The 22,874-nt window shown below is 48.2% G+C and overlaps 1 protein-coding gene across 5 annotated transcripts in view; it reads left to right on the top strand.

The window, feature by feature from the left end:
* Positions 1–22,874, top strand: part of Rgs12 (regulator of G protein signaling 12) — a 100,761-nt gene that overhangs the window by 14,446 nt on the left and 63,441 nt on the right. For all 5 annotated transcript variants that reach the window (XM_075943825.1, XM_075943824.1, XM_075943826.1 and 2 more), the window contains exons 2-3: positions 2,234–4,218; positions 21,932–22,048. In XM_075943825.1, the coding sequence (XP_075799940.1) occupies positions 2,338–4,218; positions 21,932–22,048 (1,998 nt within the window). In that variant the 5' untranslated portion in view covers positions 2,234–2,337. The remainder of the gene's footprint in view (positions 1–2,233; positions 4,219–21,931; positions 22,049–22,874) is intronic.

Genomic DNA, 22,874 nt, shown 5'->3' with positions numbered 1-22,874 from the left:
CTATAGGCTGGAGGAGCGGAAGGACCTCCCGCAACATCCTGATGCTCTTCCACTGCCCTTGCCAGTCAGCCTTTGTGTGTCTGTAAATCATTTAGAATCTGTTCACAATTCTGTTACTGGAAACTATCTCAAGACACAAGAATGTCTTGAGAGGGTAATTAACTCAACGACGTGTTCTGCAAACACCAAGCTCGTTGTTATAGTTTGGATCATCACATTCCAGCCACTCCTGGATTGCCTTTCCTTCCTGACACAGGGTCTCACTGTAGCCCTGGCTGACCTCCTCCTTATAGAGATCTCCTACCTTGGCCTTCTGATGTAGCAGTCATAGATATGTGTGTATTGGTATCTATTTTTTTCTGTGTGTGGTATATGTGTATATACGTGTTTGTGTATGTTCAGGTCTTTGTGACAAGGTCTCACTGTGAATCCCTGGCTGCCCTTGAACTCACACAGTCTGCCTGCCTCTGTTTCCTGAGTGTTGGGCTTAAAGTTATATGCCACCACATATGGCTTCCACCTTATTTTTTGAGACAGGATTACTCACTGACCCTGTAGCTTGCCAACCAATAGACTCCCAGCGTCCTGCCCTTCTCTGGTACTGGATTTATAGGCATGTGTTGCTTTGCTCACATTTTAATGCCAAGGCTCAAACTCAGGCCCTTGTGCTTACATAGAAGCACTTTACCAGCGGAGTCACCGTCATGCCCACTGTATTTTCTAAAGGATGATCTTGAAGGAGTCTGAGGCAGTAGAGTTCTCACAGCATTAGACACCCACCCAAGAGATGCCTGCATGCTGGGATGGCACCTGCCTCCCCGGGTGGGAAAGGTTTCTTGTGCCTCTGCGGACTGTGTGACACACAGAGACAATGTGACTTATGTACTTGCTCTTCTTTGGGAGACTGGAGTTTTCATACATGCTGTACAGAGGACACAAGTAGTGACAGCCCTAGACTCTGAGTCTCTGCTGGGCCCCTGCTTGGACATTTCACATGTGCATGTTGTCACAGCTCCTCGCTAGAGGGACTTAAGTGTGTCCTTGTGACTTCCCTGGGAGAAGGTTCTAGAAGCTCATGCATGGTTTCTTGGGCATCCCTGTGTATCTTCCCCTCTGCTGATTTTACCTGGAGTTCCTGTATTGTAATGAGTCTTAACCTGGTGTGCCTCCGTGCCAAGTCCTAGGAGTCCTGTGGATCACTGGCCTGGGTGGTGTGGGGACCTTGACTCGGGTCTGCTCTTTAACCTTTTTGTCTTTAGAGTAAAGTAGTTACATTTTCACTTTCTTAAGGCTGATTAAAAAATACCCTCAAGGGGGGCTGGAGAGATGGCTCGGTGGTTAAGAGCATTGCCTGCTCTTCCAAAGGTCCTGAGTTCAATTCCCAGCAACCACATGGTGGCTCACAACCATCTGTAATGAGGTCTGGCGCCCTCTTCTGGCCTGCAGGCATACACGTAGACAGAATATTGTATACATAATAAATAAATAAATAATTAAAAAAATACCCTCAAGGAGCTGGGAGAGATGGCTCAGCCATTAAAGGCTAAGACTCACAGCCAAAAGGACAAAAATACCCTGGAATCTTAGGCCTGGATTTAATGACAACCAGTACTTTATGAAGTCATGCCCCCTGGAATAAGTAAGTCAGTACAGCATTGTTTTGCTTTGTTCAATTGCTGTTTTTATCTCTTCTCTTGGATGACCTCCATGGTTTTATTGATTGAGGTTGTTTCATAGTTACGTGTTTTCCTAGCATAGCTCTTTGTTCAAAATAAATTAATTGTGGGAGAGTCATGGGACATGGGAGTACATTTTGTGGAGGGAATTTGGGATCAGGTAAAAGAGTTGGGTGGTGATCTTTGGGGCCTTTGACCCCAGAACAGCAGCAAACATTGCTTTTAACACTGGACCTACAAGGGGTTCCATGGAGCTTTCAGGGGAACCTAGGCCTGTGCCTTAGCCTCTGTCTATGCAGGCTGAATGCAGAGGCCTCCAGGTTGTTCTATGGATATCCTCTTCAGGATCCTGAAGGAGAGAGATCACAGCTTTCCACTGTGATAGCAGGGTTCTTAGCCTGGCATCAGATCCTCCAAATTTAGATGGTTTGCCTTCACCTTGACTGTAGAGACTCTGGTGGTTTTTATTGTGAATTACCATGTAGAGTCAGGTAATGCCAGTAGAAGTTAAGAGATACAGGATCTTTAATAACAAGGTATTTGTATTTCCTCCTTAGGGCAACATTTCAAGACAAAAAAACCTCAGTAGCATTCAACATTCCTTGAAACATGGACTCTTTGGACTAGTGGGCTATGCAATTGGCCTTGAAGGTGCACCAGGATGTACAGGGCAGGGGAGCCAGGGAAGCGACAGCCTGGCGCTGTGGCCCCTCGAGTGAGGAGCGTGGAAGTGGCCAGAGGCAGAGCTGGCTATGGCTTCACCCTGTCAGGACAGGCACCCTGTGTGCTCAGCTGTGTCATGAGGGGCAGCCCTGCGGATTTTGTGGGTCTCCGGGCTGGAGACCAGATACTAGCCATCAACGAAATCAATGTGAAGAAAGCTTCACACGAAGATGTGGTGAAACTAATTGGGAAATGCTCTGGTGTTCTGCACATGGTGATCTGTGAGGGCACCAGTCATGTGGAGTCCTGTTCCAGCGATGAAGAAGGCGGCCTGTATGAGGGGAAAGGCTGGCTGAGGCCTAAGCTTGATTCTAAGGCTTTGGGTATAAACAGGGCAGAGAGAGTTGTGGAAGAGGTGCAGTCTGGGGGGATTTTCAACATGATTTTTGAAAGCCCAAATCTTTGTGCCAGTGGCCCTGAGTCACCGAAGCTGAAGCAGAGGTCTTTGTCCGAGTCAGCTGCTTTGCGGCTTGATGTTGGTCAGGACAGTCTCTGTGCACCACATCCCAGCATGCTCTCCAAGGAAGAGATATCGAAAGTTATCAATGATGACTCTGTATTCACTGTGGGGCTGGACAGTCATGACGACTTTGGACTAGATGCAAGTATTTTAAATGTTGCCATGGTCGTGGGCTATTTGGGCTCCATCGAGCTCCCTTCCACAAGTTCCAACCTGGAGCATGACAGTTTACAGGCTATTCGTGGCTGCATGCGCCGCCTGCGGGCTGAGCAGAAGATCCATTCACTAGTGACCATGAAGGTCATGCACGACTGTGTGCAGCTGGTCACTGACAGGGCTGGCGTGGTGGCAGAATATCCTGCGGAGAAGCTGGCATTCAGTGCAGTGTGCCCAGATGACAGGCGGTTCTTCGGATTGGTGACCATGCAGACCAATGATGATGGAGGCCTGGCACAGGAAGATGAAGGTGCCCTGAGGACGTCCTGCCATGTGTTCATGGTGGACCCAGACTTGTTTCATCACAAGATTCACCAAGGCATCGCACGGAGGTTTGGGTTTGCATGCACAGCTGACCCAGACACGAGCGGCTGCTTGGAATTCCCAGCATCTTCCCTCCCTGTGCTTCAGTTCATCTCTGTCCTGTACCGAGACATGGGTGAGCTGATTGAGGGTGTGCGGGCCCGTGCCTTTCTAGACGGGGATGCTGATGCCCACCAGAATAACAGCACCAGCAGCAACAGTGACAGTGGCATTGGCAACTTCAACCAGGAAGAGAAGAGCAACAGGGTGCTTGTGGTTGACCTGGGTGGGAGCTCGAGCAGGCACGGCCAGGGTAGTAGCCCAGGGTGGGAAGGTGTGAGTGGGAGGAGCTCACAGCCTTGGGGTGCATCCTGGAATGGAACTTTCTGCCACGACCCAGAGGTGGGCTCCCCATTGGAAACCAGCCCCCACACCGACAGGTTTTGGGACTTAACAAAGCCTTCAGGACCTACCTCTCATATGGAGGTCCCTCCAACCTCTTTGAGGAGTTCTGTACCCCCTTCCAAGAGGGGTGCCACAGGTTCCAGCTGTGGTTTCAACCAGAGGTGGCTCCCAGTCCACGTGCTCCAAGAGTGGCAGTGCGGACATGCCAGTGACCAGGAATCCTACACAGACTCTACTGACGGGTGGTCCAGCGTCAACTGCGGCACGCTGCCTCCCCCCATGAGTAAGATCCCTGCAGACCGGTACCGGGTGGAGGGCAGCTTTGCTCAGGCCCCACTGAGCACCCAGAAGAGGGACTGCTCCAGGAAGGCTTTTGGAATGCAAAACATTTTTGGGCCCCATCGAAATGTTAGAAAGACCAAAGAGGACAAAAAGGTAAGTTGGAGGACGTTTAGAAGGAACGGCTTCATTATAACCTGAACAGTTGCCATTCACAGCCCTGGCTCACTCCCAGTGGCCTTGTGGCCTCTGCAGACTGTCACAGTAATCTGCTCTGCCCTTCACTGAGGCTTTTGTCCTGCTCTGCAGCCTCTGCCTTGGTCTGCACCCTGACCTTAGGCTGTTGTCTGGCTGGTCTTGTCAGGACATCTGTACTGGACATGCAGAAACCTCCCGGTTTGGCAGGACCTCCCTCCCTCTCTGGCTCTTGGCCATGCTGGTTGCTAGAGGGCTCCTTTCCTGGTGCTCCTCTGAAGCCCTTTTTGTGTCTGAGCCTGAGTTGTCATTGCAGTGTCTGAGTGAAAGGCTTACAGAAGCAGAGTCTCTCTGGGGACCTCCCTGGCGAATCCCTGGGGCGGCTTACGTTCTTTGCCTGCAGCTGATGGGGCCTTTGAGCATCACTGCCTCAGAGAACCTGATCTGTCAATGGTCAGTGTCCCTTGGGGACCTCTGGTTTCCTGTGGGATCTAAGTTTGGAACGTAAGAGGAGAAAACCAGACCTTCCTCCAGGCCTCTGTTCAGTGAAGGCGGTGCTGTCTGAGGTGAGGTGCTGGCCACAGCATGGCTCGGTCAGCGTTTACCTCTTTGTTGCTGGGAAGCCATTCTCAGAGACACTGTAGTTATAGGCATCTTTCTGTGCTGGTGCATATTTTTGTTTTAGTAGTGGGAAACTTCTTTCAAGCCTTCCAAAAGCTGGTCAGGGCAGGGAATAAAACAAAGGCTTTAGCTGTCACATTGGTGGGGATTTGTCCCAGAGCCCTCATAAGCTGTAGTGATTTTTCATTATGACTTGTATCTGGGAAGGAAGGGTGCTTCTGGTGCCCTGTCCCCAGATGGTCACGGTAACACTGGTGCAGCTAAGTGTGGATTTAAAGCAAACACACACGCTGAACTGATTTTCAACCTCATTCTTTTTAATTTTCTAAAAATCAAGTCTTAGCAGGTTGTTTGAGCTGGAGGCTTTCTTTGCAAACGAATGCAGTGGATTCCCATCTTGGTGAGTGCAAAGTCAAAACAAGCACAACTCAGATGCAAAGAGTGGGAAGGAGAACAAGGGGCCTTCCTGAAGCAACGGCCTCTTGAGCAGAGGAAGCATGGGGACCTAGAGATAGTCATCCAGGCATCGGTTAAGGAATGCATTCCTGAGCCTGCTCAGTTTAATATTGTGGAACACATTCTTAAAAAATTCATGCCTCTGGGCATGCTCAGTTTATGCCCTAAAATTTCAACTGAAAATAAAGGACAGGACTATGCAAGGCTTGGGGTTTGTTAGAAACAGAGGGGAGGCCAGAGGGCTGAACTGCCTGGAAATGAGAGGGACAGAAGTTGGGAAGGGAGGGAGCAGTTGGAGGCTGTGGATAGCCAGTGGTCAGCTTTACAGAACACTGGTTCTTGTCAGCATTTGCCGGAAGGCAGCTAGAGCAGCCAGGATGTGGTGGGGTCACAGAATACAGTGCAGTGATGTAATCAGGGAGGCTCAGTGTGTCTGAGGGTGACCAGGAAAGACCTGAAGCTATTAAGATGAGGAGGGGAATATAGAAAGGGATGTGGTTTAGAAAAGTGACAAGGAAGAGACCACACACTCTGAGGAGGCTTGTGAGGAGCAGCAGGTGGTGGGTTTTTTAACGACAGAGGCACTTGATTAAGAGACTTGGGGGGGGGAGGTGCAGCTGCCCAACTGTAGTGGCTATCCCCTTGAGGAATGTCCAACTAGAGATGGCTCAGCCTTAAAGGCTAGGCTCACAACAACTAAAACAATAGGAGAAATGTTGTCAAGGTCATTGCAGATCTGCCTCCACCACTTGGAAGAGATCGACACTTTAACATGAATGCTCTCCAGTGCCTCTGTGGCAGCGCTGAGTAGCAAGCGGGCAGGGTATCTGCAAGGCCCCAGGTACAAGAGCAGGAGCTGACCATTCAGAGTATCTCAGTGCCTAATGCCTACCATGACACCCCTGCCTGGCCACACAGTGTCCCTGGGTACCAGGCAGAGTAGGCCAGTGTCCCTGGGAGGCAGACTTGATGGTGAGAGTGTCCTCTCCCCTCCAGGACAGTCCCATGTTCTTATTTATCTGCTTTTTTTGTTAATTGGCTTCCCGAGCAGAGTGTGTGAGGTTTGTTCTTTGTTATGCACCCATGTAGTGTCTGCCTGGTTAGCTTTGTGACTGACGCATGATGTAACAGAAATGTCAGATCTTAGGTGCCTGAGACAGTCAGTTCTCCTGCCTTAGCCTCCTCTTCCTTCTCAGTTAAGAACTGTGGCTTCCTCGGGTCTTTCCTGCATGTGTACCCAGCCCTACGGCAGCTTTCTAGGTTCCCAGGAATACGTTGTCACTTTCCTCACCCTTCTCTCCCCACCCACTGCCGGGGATCTACTTCCTTAGCTTTTCCTTTGGAGCAAGCCTTGCCCAGATGTTCCTTCGAGGAGGTCCTTATGACCAGGAGCAACTGCCCAGGCAGTCCTGCAGGCAGTGCATACAAATGCATTTTAGCCAGTAAGGTGGTTGTCACCTGTCCCTGTCTTGGTAAGAATGAAGTAAACAGACAGCAAAGAGTACCAGTTGGATAGTGGCTATCCCCTTGAGGAATGTCTGGCTAGCCAGTTTGGAAATGACCTTAAGTGAGGTAAACTGGCCTGCCACACAGGATTTAAACAACACAAGCATAAACTCTGGCGAGCAGTGGACAGATAGCCAAGGGCTGAGAAGGGTTGCAGCTTGAAGCTCCCAGGGTCCTGGGATGCCAGTGAGGGACCACCCCTTGCAGAGCAGGTCTGCAGCTCGGCCTGCAGGTCTCTGAAGTGGTGTGTGGTCTCACTGTCTGGAAGCCAGAACAAATTCCTGCCTGTATCCGATCCATGAAGTCTCAGAGACCCAGGCAGGCACAAGCCCCCTCAGTCTGCAGCTACCCATCCAATTCTTTGAAGAGCCCTGACTTCATCTCTTCTTCTTCCATTGAATTCTAACACACCTGCAAGCAGCTTCTTGCTGAAGCCCTGATTTATAGGACATCGGCTGGGCCCTGACAGGATTCAGCCTGGTGGGGAAGGAGGAGAACCCTGACCCCACCCCAAATTGCCAGAAGTTCAAGGTAGTTCTGGGGTCTGCCTGCAGGGACACTTGTTAAAATGTTTCAGGCAGCTCAGGTTGCTGCCTGCCACTTCCTCACTTCCTTTAGAAGGGGTTTTTGTTTCATTTGCCACTGCTGTAACTGGGACATTTTAAACCGTGGGCTTGAGCCTGCCAGCTGGCAGGGGACTGTCAGAAAGCTCAGAGCTCATATGCCCCTAGCATCAGGACTGCCATAGCCCAAGGCTTCTCCTCCTGGGGTGTTCTTGCCTTCACCGTCCTCACTTAGCTGCAAGACTCCCACTGAACAGCTGGGGATTACAAGAATGGTGATGCCCCCTGAGAGTGGACCCTCCTACCTCCATCTGCTGAAATGCCAGGGAGGGTAGTGGAAAGGACTGAGGGAGTCAGGTGGTTGGAGTTGAGAGGTCCTCACTTGGTTTGGGCTTCCATGATGGCCAAGCAAGCCTCCCTTCTCTTTGATCTCAGGAGGCAGAGAAATGTTTTCACTGGTGTGTGCAATGTGTGGATAGGACTGCCCTGGGCTGGGAGATAGATGTTCGAGAGGCTCCTTGGGGCCAGAGGGTAAATGCCTGTATGGATGTGTACGGGCCATGCCAGGTTGTTTGGGCTGAAGGTGGAGGTATGTTCTTCCACAGACCTGGGTGTGTCCTCCTGAGGTAAGCCTTGTATGGGGTCATCTTCTCCATATGTGTCCATCATACTACATCAGGGTCACCCAGTGAGCTCCTTTGATGGGCACTTGTCAGCAGGCATCGGCATGTGCTGAGGTTCTAGGTTTAGGATTCAACATGTGGCTGTCGGAGAGCGCAGACCAGCCCGCTACAGGTAGTGACCTCCTGGAATTGATGGAGGCCGTGTCTGTCTCTTAAAGTAGCCAGTGCCAGACTTGTAAATGATAGCACCGGATGTGCTCAGTGATAGACGTGAGAGTAATGTTGGGAGACGGGGATCAGCACAGGAACGAGGTGGCTCAGAACAGGCAGTGGTCTCACCCTATGCTAATACCATGACAGGCAGGGGCTCTCACTCTGAAGTATTAAAGCAGCAGTTACATGACTCCCTGCCAACCCACTGAGCTGTCAGGGGTAGGCATGAAAGACACCAGAACGGGACTCAGGTGTGATGTGGTAGGCTATCACAGATCAGACTGGAAGTCTGCTGACTGCTTACGAATGGATTGAATTTGCATTAGGCATCATTTGGGCATAGGAATAAAACTGAATTCTTTTTTGTTTTTCTAGGCAGGGTTTCTCTGTGTAGCCCTAGCTGCCCTGAAACTCACTCTGTAGACCAGGCTGGCCTTAAACTCACAGATATCCAGCTGCTTCTGCTTCCCAAGTGCTGGGATTAAAGACGTGTGCCACCATCACCAATCAAACTGAGTTCTATGCAGTGTGGGTTCCTTTGCAAGTTAACCTTCTTGGTTGCCTGAGTCCAGAGATGTTGGAGATGGAGGCAGGGCTTGAGTCCCTGGAATTGGGGTTGGGGTTTCAAGAGAGTGTGCTGTCATTCATGAGGAGGGACAGTGTGTGACCAGTAGGACTCCTCGTACCCAGTGAGAACAGCAGCTCACAGAAATGCACATTTAAATCCCTTTCTTATATAAAGGTTTCAGTGTCCTCAAGCCGTTGTTAACCACTCACGTTTATTTTTTTTGCTTTTAAAGTGATTGTGTGTGTGTACGCAGGTGGCCATGCACACATGTGCTGTAACACACATGTGGTGTGTACGCAGGTGGCCATGCATACATGTGCTGTAACACATGTGGTGTGTACGCAGGTGGCCATGCACACATGTGCTGTAACACATGTGGTGTGTACGCAGGTGGCCATGCACACATGTGCTGTAACACATGTGGTGTGTATGCAGGTGGCCATGCACACATGTGCTGTAACACACATGTGGTGTGTACGCAGGTGGCCATGCACACATGTGCTGTAACACACATGTGGTGTGTACGCAGGTGGCCATGCACACATGTGCTGTAACACATGTGGTGTGTACGCAGGTGGCCATGCACACATGTGCTGTAACACACATGTGGTGTGTACGCAGGTGGCCATGCACACATGTGCTGTAACACATGTGGTGTGTACGCAGGTGGCCATGCACACGTGTGCTGTAACACACGTGTGTACGCAGGTGGCCATGCACACGTGTGCTGTAACACACATGTGGTGTGTACGCAGGTGGCCATGCACACATGTGCTGTAACACACATGTGGTGTGTACACAGGTGGCCATGCACACGTGTGCTGTAACACATGTGGTGTGTACGCAGGTGGCCATGCACACGTGTGCTGTAACACATGTGGTGTGTACGCAGGTGGCCATGCACACATGTGCTGTAACACATGTGGTGTGTACGCAGGTGGCCATGCACACGTGTGCTGTAACACATGTGGTCGGAAGACAACTTCTGAGAGTTCTCTTCTCTCACTGTGGGCTCTAGACTTGAACTCGGCTTCCTAGGCATGTGCAGCATGTGGCTTTTCCTGCCGACTGTGTGGCTAGCCCTGGTGTGCACATGCTGCTGCAGCAGGTGATACCACAAGCCTGTCATCCAGTCACTCTTGAGCTGAGACAGGAGGATAGCCCATTCAAGTTCTGCTTAGGCTACACAGTTCAAGGCCAGCCTCGACAGTGTAGTAAGGGTCCACCAGAAAGGAAAAAGAGAGCGAGGATGTGGTCCATGGTAGGAAGCCTGCCCAGTGTGTGAGGCCCTGCATTCAGTACCTACTTCAACCTCCCATCCCCACCACATCAAGCCAACGAGAGACTTTGAGCAGGCAGACTGGTCATAACCATTACCTTAGGGGCCAGTGAGAGCCAGGGAGCCTATTTTCATCTTGTGTCTATTTCTGTGATGGAAATGTAAACTAAGAAAGTTTCCCTAGATGAAAACACATTAGTTTAGATAGTTTAAATTTTTTTATTTTATTTACTGCTATCATCATTGTTAATTGTGTATACACATGCAAACATGTGGGCCACGGCATGCATTTGAAGTCACAGGACAGCTTTGGAGTTGATTCTCCTACTAAGTGCTGGGGGACTGAGCTCAGATCATCAAGTATGCTTGCTAAATGCTTTTACTACCAAGCCATCTTGATGGCCCCTAAAGACTCTTTTAAAAAGAACAAGCCAGCTGTAACTAGCACTCAGGGTAGGGAGGAGGAGGGTCAGGGGTTCAAGGCCATATAGTGAGGCTAGTCTGGACTACTTGATGTTGCATAAGCGGCGGGGCTGCATCCTGCCATCCGGCTAGCTTTACACCCGAAATAATTACACGGAAACTGTATTCTTTTAAACACTGCCTGGCCCATTAGTTCCAGCCTCTTATTGGCTAGCTCTTACATATTGATCTAACCCATTTCTAATAATCTGTGTAGCCCACAAGGTGGCTTACCAGGGAAGATCTTAACCTGCGTCTGTGTTGGGTGGGAGAATCATGGCGACTGACTGACTTGGATTTCTTTCTCCCAGAATTCTGTTCTGTCTACTCCGCCTACCTAATTTTATGTCCTATTAAAGGGCCAAGGCAGTCTCTTTATTTAACCAATGAAATTAACACAAAACAGAAGACTCTCTCCCATCAACTTGAAACCTTGACTCCAACACAAAACAAAACACAACAATTGTGGAACAGTGAGGAGTGGAGCTGAAAATGGTAATTCCTCCTTCACGCTGGCCAGCAATGAGGAACTTACCGAGACCAAGCCTGGATTCAATAAACAAGAGAGCTCTGCATTCAACAAACAAGATATGTCTAGTCTTTCCTTGTGTGAGAGGAAGTTTCAAAATAGATACTTTCTCCTGGTACTATCAACAAAGACCACACCTAAAAAAGGCCCCATATTGTTACCTCCCTGAGCAGGGTATCTGTGGCCATCCCGTGTGTGAACTGAGACTCAGCTCTGTCTAGCCCCCAGTACCCACCCCATGTCTTTGATGAACGAGGTGGCCAGTGTTCCCATGTGAAGTACTGCCTGTCTCTAGAGGTGTGCTCTGTGCAGCAGCCCCCTTGCAGTGCCAGTCGCCAGGATGGTGTCTGACCGTTGGATGGTGCCTCCAGGAGGGTGAGCGGACCTAGGGTTGCAGAGGAGCCCTGCAGGTGGAGGGACGTAGACGGGTGTGCCTGCCACCCTCTCCTTTGTTTAGTTTCCGGGAAGGAAGACGATTGAGATTCCTGCTGGAAGAGCCCCAGCTGAGCAATTGGCTTCCCAAACATGGCCATTTGCTGCCCTTCCACTGTGTGTGGATGCTTTGCAAGTCTGCGCTTGGCTTATAGTAGCCCGGCACAACTTCAAAGCTTTCCCTGCGATGTTAGGCGTAGCTGCAGCTTGATCACCTTTCTGCTGTATGAATGTTCCATTGTGTAAATGTGTCACACACAGCTCTTATGTTCCTATTTTTCTTAGTTTTATTCTCTTTTGCACATGAATATTTTTCTGTGTGTATGTCCGTGAACCACATGTGTGCTTGGTGCCCAGAGTCCTAAGCGAGCTCTGGATTCCCACCAAGAACTGGGGTTACAGGCAGTTTGAACTGCCTTATGTGGGTCCTGGGCACTGTACTTGAGTCATCTGGAAGAGCAGAATACAGTTTTAGCGGAACCACCTCTCCAGCCCTCTGTTACAGGATCAGTGCCATGTTGGCATTCTTGCCGGGTCTGGGTGCGGTTGTTGGGCTCCTAGCACTAGCAGTGGTTAACTGTGGCTTACGTTTGCATTGATTGTGAAAGTTGCTGGTGCATCTGCTCACACCTCTTGTTTGCTCACACACAGTTTCTGCCCGATTGTCTCTTCTGGGAAGGCAGGACTGTAGATGCTGACTACTTGCTCTGTGTGATCGCAGGACCACACGTTTACAGACACACGTGCACTCACATACACCCCGGCCTTCATGGTTTTGGATGCCTACAAGTTCCTGTATAATCTGTGTTTTACATAGTAAAATTCTACTACCTTAAAGATTAGATATTTTTCCCTGCCACAAAATGTTTTTTTTTCCCCATCTGGCCCTCTTTTAATGCATATCTCTAGTCTTTCCTAACCATGTGAGCAAACTTTAAACTGCTAAGCTATATGAGAGCCAAGCCTCAGGCTCTCGGCCTGGTCGCAGATGTCTTTGACTAGGAACTGTATTTAACCCGCAACCCTGGAATGCCAGTGTCCTGCACAGTGGCAGGTGGTTTTTGGGTTTTTTGTTTGTTTGTTTGTTTGTTTAACTTAGTTTTTTCTATTTATCATTGGAAAGGCTGTTTAAATGATCTGCTATAAGGCAGAGTTTCTTTTTTTTTTTTTTTTGAATTTTCGAGACAGGGTTTCTCCGTAGCTTTTGGTTCCTGTCCTGGAACTAGCTCTTGTAGACCAGGCTGGCCTCGAACTCACAGAGATCCGCCTGCCTCTGCCTCCCGAGTGCTGGGATTAAAGGCTTGCGCCACCACCGCCCGGCCAAGGCAGAGTTTCTTAAAGGGGCCATATCTGTAGTTTTTCCAGCTTTCTCAGGCCCTGTGTATTCGAGCCTCACGATGGGTACCAAAACGTAGTTTGTTTTTTACTCTTTACTTTTTGGGGCCTGCCATCCAGCTCCCACATAAATACATGGAGTCTTATTCTTACTTACGAACGCACAGCCTTGCCTTGGCTTGTTTCCAGCCAGCTTTTCTTAAATTATCTTGTCTCTCTTTTGCCTCTGGGCTTTTATCTTTCTCTATTTCTGTGTACCTTTCTTTTCTTCTTACCTGTGGCTTGCTGTGTGTCTGGGTGGCTGGCTCCTGGAGTCCTCCTCGCCTCCTTTAGCTCTTTGATCGCCCCTCTCATATTTCTCCTCCTAAATATTTATTTGCTCTGCCTGCCAGCCCCACCTATCCTTTCTCCTTCCCAGCTCTTGGTCATTTAGATCTTTATCAGACCAATCAGGTGTTTTAGACAGGCAAAGTAACCCAGCTTCACAGAGTTAAAAGAAATGCAACATAAAAGAATGCAACACATCTTTGCATCATTAAACAAATGTTCCATAGCATAAACAAACGTAACACATCTTCAACTAATATTCCACCACAGACATGCTCTGTTATGTATGGGTCTATTCCTTGGTAATTTGTTATTCTGTTGTCAGTTTATTGTAGGTTTATGATGTCTCTGTGTCTCTAGGGCAAGACCCTCTACGCATGCCTGTTTTTGCTTTGTGAGTACCCGAACAACAGTTTATCATGACTTCAGGATGTCTGTTTCTATAGGGCAAGTCCCTTACCTTATGTTAATTTTGCTTAGGCCTCGCTTTGATGTAGTTACACTCAGTTAAAAGATTCCCCAAAATACTATTGGTGTTTGCATGTCAATTACATTTTCATGTGTAGATTAATTTAGAAGAGTTGATGAGTTTAAGTTACCAAGTTTTCCTACCATGAAAATAATCTCTCTCCATGTTTTGAGTGTCTCTGTTTTCTTTCTTTCATTTTTGTCTTTTTGAGATAGGATTTCTCAGTGTAGCCTTGACTTTCCTGAAACTCACTCTGCAGACCAGGCTGGCCTCAAACTCATAGAGATAACCTGCCTCTGCCTCGAAAGTGCCGGTACTAAAAGCTTGTGCCACTACTGCCCAGCTCTATTTTCTTTATTAAAATTAAAGAAAAAAAAACAGGCATCCCACACCCAGATAACGTGATTGTCTTAGTTAAGGCTTCTCTTTCTGCGACAAAGACACTGTGACCAAAAAGCAAGTTGGGAAGGGAAAGGTTTGTTTAGCTTACACTTCAGCATTGCTGTTCATCACTGAAAGAAGCCAGGGCAGGAACTCACACAGGGCAGGATCCGAGAGACAGGAGCTGATGCAGAGGCCATGGAGGGGGTATTGCTTACTGGCTTGCTTCCCATGGCTGCTCTGCCCACCTTCTTATAGAACCCAGGACCAGCAGCCCAGGGGTGGCACCACCTACATGATCTGGGCCCTCTACCATTGATGGATAAATGAGAAAATGCTTTATAGCTGGATCTCAAGGAGGCATCTCCTCAGCTGAGGCTCCTTCCTCTGATGACTCCAGCTTGTGTCAAGTTCACACACAAAACTACCCAGTAGAGTGATAGTTTTTGCTTGTTCAGGCTTTTAAAATATTTTTTTAAAAATTTTTTGATGGTGTTTGGGATTGTTCTAAACATGTTCTTTACATTGAAGAGAATGTATTGAGAGGAACTTTGCACTGCTTAGCCTAAAAGCACGCGAAGGAAAAACTGAGTTCTGTTGTTGGGGAAGTGACCGTGGTGGACATGGAGCATAGTGTTACAGATAACATGAGGGTGAAAGTGAAACTCTGGTCTGAGATTTCCTAAGTTTTTGATATTTTGTAATAAAAATTCCCACATTAGCTTCCTTTAATCTCAGTGTCAGCCTCTTACCCTCCGGGAGCACGTGATTTTCAAAGTGGATCCCTCCAAGGTTCTGAGCAGTGTCTGTGTGCACTGGTGTCTTGGTGAACTCATGGCATTGATTTCATGTAAGCGTTATGATATTAAGAAATTCATCACCAGGCAGTGGTGGTGGCGCACACCTTTAATCCCAGCACCTGGGAGTCAGAGGCAGGGGGTCTCTGAGTTTGAGACCAGCTAAAAAAAAGAAGTAGTTCATCCCAACCCTGTTTGAAAAGCACAGCCAGTGTCCTAATTTAGGCTAGTGTTGATGCCTTTGAGGAGTCTAGGGGGTCGTAGGAGGCCATGCAGTTTAACCAAAGCTCAGGTGTGCAATGGATTTTGTTTCTATTAGGCCCTAGCCCTTCAGAATGAGGTTAGCAAGGGCTTTGGATCCTGCCTGCAGGTTCCTATCTTCAGTGAGCCACCACAGTGTAGAAATGTAACCCAAATAAACCTCTTTCTCCCCCAGTTTGCTTTGCCCATGGTGTTTTACAGCAATAAAAACCCTGACCAAGATAGACTGTAACCTGAAACAGTGAGCTAAGAGAAACCCCCTTCTTCCCCTGAGTTGCCTTTGTTAAGGTATTTTATCATAGTGACCAGGAAAGAAGCTCAGGCAGAAATTGGTTCCGAGAGTGGGGTAGTTGCTGTGATAAGCTTTGCCATGACCACGTGGTTTTTAAGCCTTTAGAAATGTTTTGTGGGAGGATGTGGAAGAAGTTTATAACTTTGGGCTTAAAAAGCCACTGGATGCTGTGTGAAGGATTTAATGGGCTGCCGAGAGATCCGGCTCATCAGGCTTCAGAGGGAACAAACAGAGCTCTAACAGGAGCTGGGATGGGACAAATCTTGTGATTTTTTTTCTTTTTTTTTTTTTTGCCAAGAATTTGGCTGCATCTCTTCTGTCTTGTGAAAACTTGAGTAGGATTAAATTTGAAGGTTGATGGACTAATCTTTGTTTGGCAGAGGAGAGTCAAGGCAGGATGGTATTCAGGCTGGTGCTGAGGAAGCAGCCATCAATGGTAGAGAGATCAGCACCAATATAGAGAAGCCTGCCATGTTATACTGGGACAAAAGGAAGGATATCCCAGAGTAGGACCTCACCCGTGGGAGGCCTTATCCTGTAGAGTAACAAATTCATTTAAAGGAATGAAACTTAACCTGAAAAGGTTCCCTGCTCCTTAAGAACACCTTCCCAGGGCTGGAGAGATGGCTCAGTGGTTAAGAGCATTGCCTGCTCTTCCAAAGGTCCTGAGTTCAATTCCCAGCAACCACATGGTGGCTCACAACCATCTGTAATGAGACCTGGTGCTCCTGTAGTCCCAGGAGCCTGGTTACACCTTGAGCTGGCAACAGAACCTAGCAGCATTGTAAGCTTTGTATACTTGGTTTTAAAGACAAAGATGCAAGGATCATGAAGAGCAGCTGAGGCCAGGTACCCTGTGGCTGGTTGTAGTCCCTGTGAACAGCCATTGTGTGGAGCTGTGAAGGCAAAACGTCAGGTTCAGTGGAGACCCTAGGATGTCGGAGCTGCCAAGAGCATAGGACATCTGCCAGCGAGAGCCGCAGGTGTCAGACGGAGCCAGCTTGAGCTTTAGAGAGAAGCTGGAGGTGCTGCAGCTGGCAGAACTCAGGGGGTCAGGGATACCCCAGCCTTTTAAAGCTAGATGTTTATGCTCTAAGTTCCAGATGCTATACAGGAAAATGTAGGGTTTGGTATTTCACCTGACGGATTTTAGTTTTATTTTGGTGTGACTGTTTTATTACCTGGTTCTTCCCTTTGAGAATAAAACATATTCATTCTTGCTAGTATGTGTTCAAAGTATATAGCTTGTTTTTATTTTAGAGGCACTCACAGTTAGATGGGATTTAAAGTGTTGGAATTTTTAAAGACTATGGAGACCTCTTTTTAAAAATGATTTATTCTTATTTTATGTGCACTGGCGTTTTGCCTGTAAGAATATCTGTGTGAGGGTGTCAGATCCCCTGGAACTGGAGTTACAGACTGTTGTGAGCTGCCATGTGAGTGCTGGGAACTGAACCTAAGTCCTCTGGAAGAGCAGCCAGTTCTCTTAACCACTGATCCATCTTCTCCAGTCTGACTGTGGTGACTTTTAAAGTTGTGCTGTGCTTTATATTCTGAAAGAAGCATGAGACTTTGGGGACAGGAGGTGGAAGAATATGGCTTAGAGAGATGTGTTTGTGCATCCAGTTGACCAGGAGCAGGGATTTAAGACAGTATGTGTGTATATGTGTGTGGTGACGTGCGCATGTAAACCACAACATGTGTGTGGAAGTCTGAAGACAATTGGCCAGGGAGCTGGTTCTCTTCACCCACCCTGTGGGTTCTAGGGACCAAGCTGAGGCTGTCCGGCTTGGTAGCAGGTATTTTTACCCTCTGAGCCATCCTGCTGCCTTGTTTTTTTCTCCCAGCTGTTTTGGCAATTACCTTCCTGAGTGTCTTTAATAAGGCATATTGTTTCGTTAGAGTCATTCCTAGCTGTTTTATGTAACTTTGTTGCTATTAATAATGGGACCATCATAAATTATAAATGCCACCTCTGGGGACATATGAAAATACAGTTGGTTCCTGGCCTTTTCTTCAGCTCTCTGCGTTTGGGAAGATCCTTTTCTTCCTTTGTTAATATGAATCCTCCAATGGGTGTTCTAGTTGAGCTTTTCTTTTTGAGTGTTCTGCATCCATCGAATTGTGTGGGCTTCCCCCTCTTCATTAGATTTTCAAATGTTAGACCACATCTGCATTCCCAAGATAACCCAGCTCAGCACAATGAGCTTTTCATATGCTAGTGGATTTGGTTTGCTAATAGTTTTGTAGGATTTTTGAATCTGTGTTGTGAGACTCTTCTGTAATTTTTTCCCTTTTCTCATTGTTTTTATTTTTGGTAGCAATATTTTTCTTATAAAATAAATGATATTGTATCAAGTTAATAGTGTTTTTCTCCTTCTCTTCCTTCTCTTTTTCCTCCCCTTTTCACACATTAATCTCCACCCCCCATTTCAGAGCTAAGAATTAAACCCAAGGCCTTGTGTATGCTCGGCAAGGGCTCCACAGCTCAGGTACATTCCCAGCTCTGGGTTCTTTTATTAGACATCAGCAAACAACCAGGTTATACCACTGGCACGGGCCTGTCCAATCAGCACTCTTTTCTTTCTTTCTTTCTTTCTTTCTTTCTTTCTTTCTTTCTTTCTTTCATTCATTCATTCATTCTTTATTTTTATTTTCGAGACAGGGTTTCTCCATAGCTTTTGGTTCCTGTCCTGGAACTAGCTCTTGTAGTCCAGGCTGGCCTTGAACTCACAGAGATCCGCCTGCCTCTGCCTCCCGAGTCACTGCCCGGCTCCAATCAGCACTCTTACTTAAACGTTTCCACTTCCATATTGGAGGTCAATAGTTGGGTTTCTTTCCCAGTTCACTTTGAGATTCTTCCGTTAGCATATGAGTGAATCAGAAGGAATCTACAGACGTGGTCTATCCATGTAATGGGAGGAGAGGTGAGTCCTGGGCCCCTGGAAGGCACCAAATCTCCCTTTCTCTCTTTGCCTTGTTTTGTTTTCAAGGCTGTGTAGTTTGTTTCCTTGGCTCCTTCTCTCCCTTCTCGGTGCGGCAGTTCATACTTTATTTTCCCTTTAGAGTCCTTGGCCTTGCCTGACAGATACGTGCTGACTGATGCAGTTTGCCCTCGTGCTCACTTGTGCTTTCCTGAGTAGAGGACCTGGACTTCCCCACTCCTCAGACGTGACTCACGGTGGCCAGGAGTAGTTTCTCAAGCAGTGTACGCATGAAGTGCACTGTAAGGCTGAAGGGGGCCTCACTTGGCAGAGTGTTTCAGAGCCCCAGAATTCAGGTCGAGCAATGACAATATGGCATGGACATAAAGCGATCACTAGGGTTCTTGGCCAGTCAGCCTAGCCAGCTTGGTGAGGCTCCAGGCCAGTGACGGGCCCTGTTTGTCTTAGTTATGGTTTCCTATTGCTGTGATAAGACACCACGGTCTAAAGCAACTTGAGGAGAAAGGAGTTTATTCCAGATTATAACACTTCAGTCATACTCCATCAGGGAAAGAAGTCAGGCAGGAACCTGGAGGTAGGAACTGAAGCAGAGGCCATGGAGGGGTGCTGCTTATTGGCTTCTTTCTCATGGCTCGCTTAACTTCTGCCTCATAGCATCCAGGGCCAGCAGTCTAAGGGTGGAACTTCCCTCCGTGATCTGGGCCTACCCAGAGTCAGTCAGGAAGATGCACAGCAGGCTTTCCTACAGTCAGTCTGAGGGGCATTTTCTCAGCGGAGATTCCTCTTCCAGAGTACTCCAGCTTGTGTCAAGTTGACATGTAACTAGCCAGCAAGCCTGAGACGTGACACCTGAATTTGCCCTCTGACCTCTGCATGCATGCGCATACATGTGCTTGTGTGCACCTACACAGACACACGGACACAACACAGCACAGCTGTCATTGTTCAGTTTGTGTGTGACACTCTGAAGCTGTTTTGATCTTGGCTTTTGGATTCTTCATGTTTAACTTTGCTGTAACACACCAGTTCTAGCTGTACCCCCAGCCCTGAGACCTTCTGTGCCCCGAGGAGTGGGGTCTGCACCATCTTCTTGTTCCTCAGTCATGTGCTGGCAAACTTTGTCTTTGGGGATGTTAAATGAACCAGAGGACAGGAATGTCACAATAATAACACTCTTCATCCCTAGGGACCATTTCTTCCCCTCCGTCTCTCAGAGTCCCAGCTCTGTGGTCCCTCCTTGAGCTGCTCAGTGTGAACAGCCCTCCTCTGCCTCCAGGACACCCTAGGGCTTGCCTGTCCTGTCCCCCAGCACCAAATCAGCTGCTTGACATAATGAGTTTTCTCTACTAAGACACCTCATGGGGACCCTGATTGATATGCCAGGAGGAGCAAACCTGTCAGTTCCAAATCTTGTCAGAATCCTGTGTGGCATCTGGAAGAACCTTCTGATGATGGATCTGGTCTCTGTTTAGAGCCAAACTCTTGCTCAGCATCTGTTTGGTAAGACTGTGTGGACACTTGATTTTTCCCAGGTACTGTGGAAGGGCAGAGATAAGCACTACCAGGACAGACTAAGTCCCTGCCTTACTGGAGCCTGCAGTCTAGGGTTGAAGCTTCTGGGTTAAGAATTTTAAATTTTAACAACACAGGCAGCAAGGGGAGGGGGTATAGAAATTACATTATCCCAAAATGCAAAACTTGGACTTATTGAAGGAATCATTCAAGAACACGGGAAAGTGGTTCTGAGATGGAGACAATGCTCAAACAGATCCGACAGAACCTGGGTCTAGCACAAATGGGATTCAACATCAGAAAGGAAAAAAAATAAACAAAAAAATAATCTGATTTAAGATGGACAAAGGACTCGGGATGACTCCTTCCCAAAGAAGATATTCAGATGCTGAAAGCATGGGAGAAATGCTCAACCCCATTGTCACCAGGCAGGTGACAATGGCTCCAGTGCAGTGCAGCACACTTGGCCCAGTGCGGTGACCACTGCCAAAACTGGACAGTGCCAGGTCCTGGATAGGACTTGTGAAATTTGAACTGTGTGCATTGCTGGTGCGAATCCACAGTAGAATAGCCACTATGGACAGTGTGGCAAGTCCTTAAAATTCCTTTAAATAGAATCACCTTATGACTGAACAATTCCACTTCTGGTATAGCCAAAAGAATTGTAAGCAGAGACTAGAATAGATGTTTGTACACCAGGGTTTATATTTATAGCTGGATTATTTCAGCAGCTAAGATATGGAGGCAGCCTACGTGCCCTTGAATAGATGACTGGAAAGAGAAAATTTGGCTACTTTATGCAGTGGAATTCAGCCTCGAAAAGGAAAGAAATCCTGGCACGTGCTGCAGTACGGATGAGCCTTGAGGATATTATGGCCAATGAGACAAGCTAGTCACTAAAAGATGAGGATGTAGTGATTCTGCTTATACAAGGCCCAAAGTGGCCATTATCAGGCAGAAAAGGCAGACATGGGGAGAGTTTCATGTGGGAAGGTGAGAAGGTGCTGGCTGTGGATGGAGGTGATGACTGCCAACACTGGGGTGCTCAGCACTACTGAGTTATGGCCTGAATGCTGATGTCTGAAGACTGCCCTCCAGGTGCCCTCTCTGGGGAGTCTGAGTGCTGTAGAGCCAGCCCCATGGATAGTGAGTGTATTGCGGGGGTTTATGGACCATTGTGAGGGGTTACTACAGGACTGGAACATCTTTAGGCAGCTGAATCACTGAAAAGCCGATTCCAGCATGAGTGAGGACCCATGAAAGCTGCATCCCAGGAGCTCCTCACTTAACAGCTCACTGTTCCCACAACCTGGGGTGTCTGAGACTTTGTGAGTCCTTTTAACTTACTGAACTGTCCGAGCCAGATGACCTGTCTGCTTGCTTGCACTCTCTTGCTCTCTGCCCCTCCCATTTTCTAAGATGTGTGTGTGTGTGCGCGCGTGTGTGTGCCAGTGGAGGCCAGAAGAGGGTGTCATATCCCCTGGAACCAGACTTATATGTGTTTGTGATCCACCTTTTGTGGGTGATAGGATCCACACTTGAGTCCTCTGACTTCACAGTCATGTACGTTTTGTTAGCTTCCTAAGTCTTTTTCAGACCCCCTCCGCCTTCCAGGAGGGGATGTTGAATTGGGAAGAAATAACAGCAAACACTGTCATTTCCTGAAGGAAGAAACACAAGCCTCTTGTTGGAATGATCTTCAGACACTGGTTAGGGTGTTCTTAGCTGCTTAAAGTGACCATCAGATGCCACGAGCCCAGGTGTGAAGAAGACAGCCTTCACACTGACTTTTGCTGTGGAGCCATCAGCATCAGTCCGCCCCGAGACCGCTGTCTGTGTGTGGTTTGGGAAAGCAGGGCGGGCCTTATCATCCAGGGCACACAGTTGGTAAGTAGCAGCAGATAGCTCGAGATCCTGGGAGGACTCTTACAACTTTATATATGTTGTGGTAAATATTTTAATTAAAATGTACCAAACAGTGACTTCAACTGAACCTCCCACGGTGCTGCTGGGCTTGGCTTTTCCTTGAGTGGAGCACAGAGGACAGAACTGATCATCTCTTCCAACAACGCTTACCTAACACATCGTTTCCTTTGTGTTTAGGGCTCAAAACTGGGGCGGGGAGTTACCCTGGCTCAGACTTCACAGCGCACCTCAGCTCGAAGATCCTTTGGAAGGTCTAGGAGGTTCAGCATCACGCGCTCCCTTGATGATCTTGAGGTAGGTGGATTGGACTTTGCTGACCACTGTGGGCCTTGGCCACTCTTTCCCCTCTGTTCCCCTCCAGCGCTCTGGTTCTTCCCTCTGGGAGCCTACTGGAGTCTTCCCCCTCAGCGGGAGCTTCTAGAGCACGTGCTAGACTGTCCCTATCCCTCAAAGTACCTGAGTCACCTGGACCCCCACACTGGGGAGCCCTGGTCAGACAGGAGTGTGTTTAATCCTGTGGGACAGTTAAGGTAAGGCCCATTTCTGTTCCTTCCTATAGACCCGATCAGCCAGATCAAAGGCCATTTTAAGAATCGGTTTTATTCTTCTGGGAAGTTTTAGGCTTCCAGGAACTAGAGGGAAGGAAAGTACAGACCGTGATGGTGGCGCACCAGTCATCACTGCATGAGGGCTGAGGACTTGTCACAGCCAGTGGGCACTGTGGGTGCGCTGCTGTTAATGACAGCACAGCAGCACTGACAGGCGGGGTCTCTGCTGTGTGGGGCACGTGTGCCATGCCATGCCATACTAGCCGACACAGCACATACAGAGCAGTGACAGCTCCCAAGGGCCTCTGCTCTTCCTGTCCCCTCTCTGAGCCATTTGCACCCACAGATCATGCTGCTGGGTTTCCTGGTTTATGAATTCTGACGGGCACAGTTGCCTGCCATGCTTTGTTCTGCCACTTTCCAAACGCAGGCCATTTGCTCTCAGGATTTATTTTATGGCTTTCTGTGGCATGATCTATAACCCTGTGGCGGTTAGACTCCTCTGTCTGATGGAAATGTGGCGGAAGATGAAGTGTCTGCTCTAAGGAAGCTGTAAGTGTTCCCTACACATC

The sequence above is a fragment of the Microtus pennsylvanicus genome, chromosome 12 (assembly GCF_037038515.1).
Source record: "Microtus pennsylvanicus isolate mMicPen1 chromosome 12, mMicPen1.hap1, whole genome shotgun sequence".
Lineage (NCBI taxonomy): Eukaryota > Metazoa > Chordata > Mammalia > Rodentia > Cricetidae > Microtus > Microtus pennsylvanicus.
The sequence above is the reverse complement of the archived record's forward strand: the minus strand, read 5'-3'. Positions and strand labels throughout refer to the sequence as shown.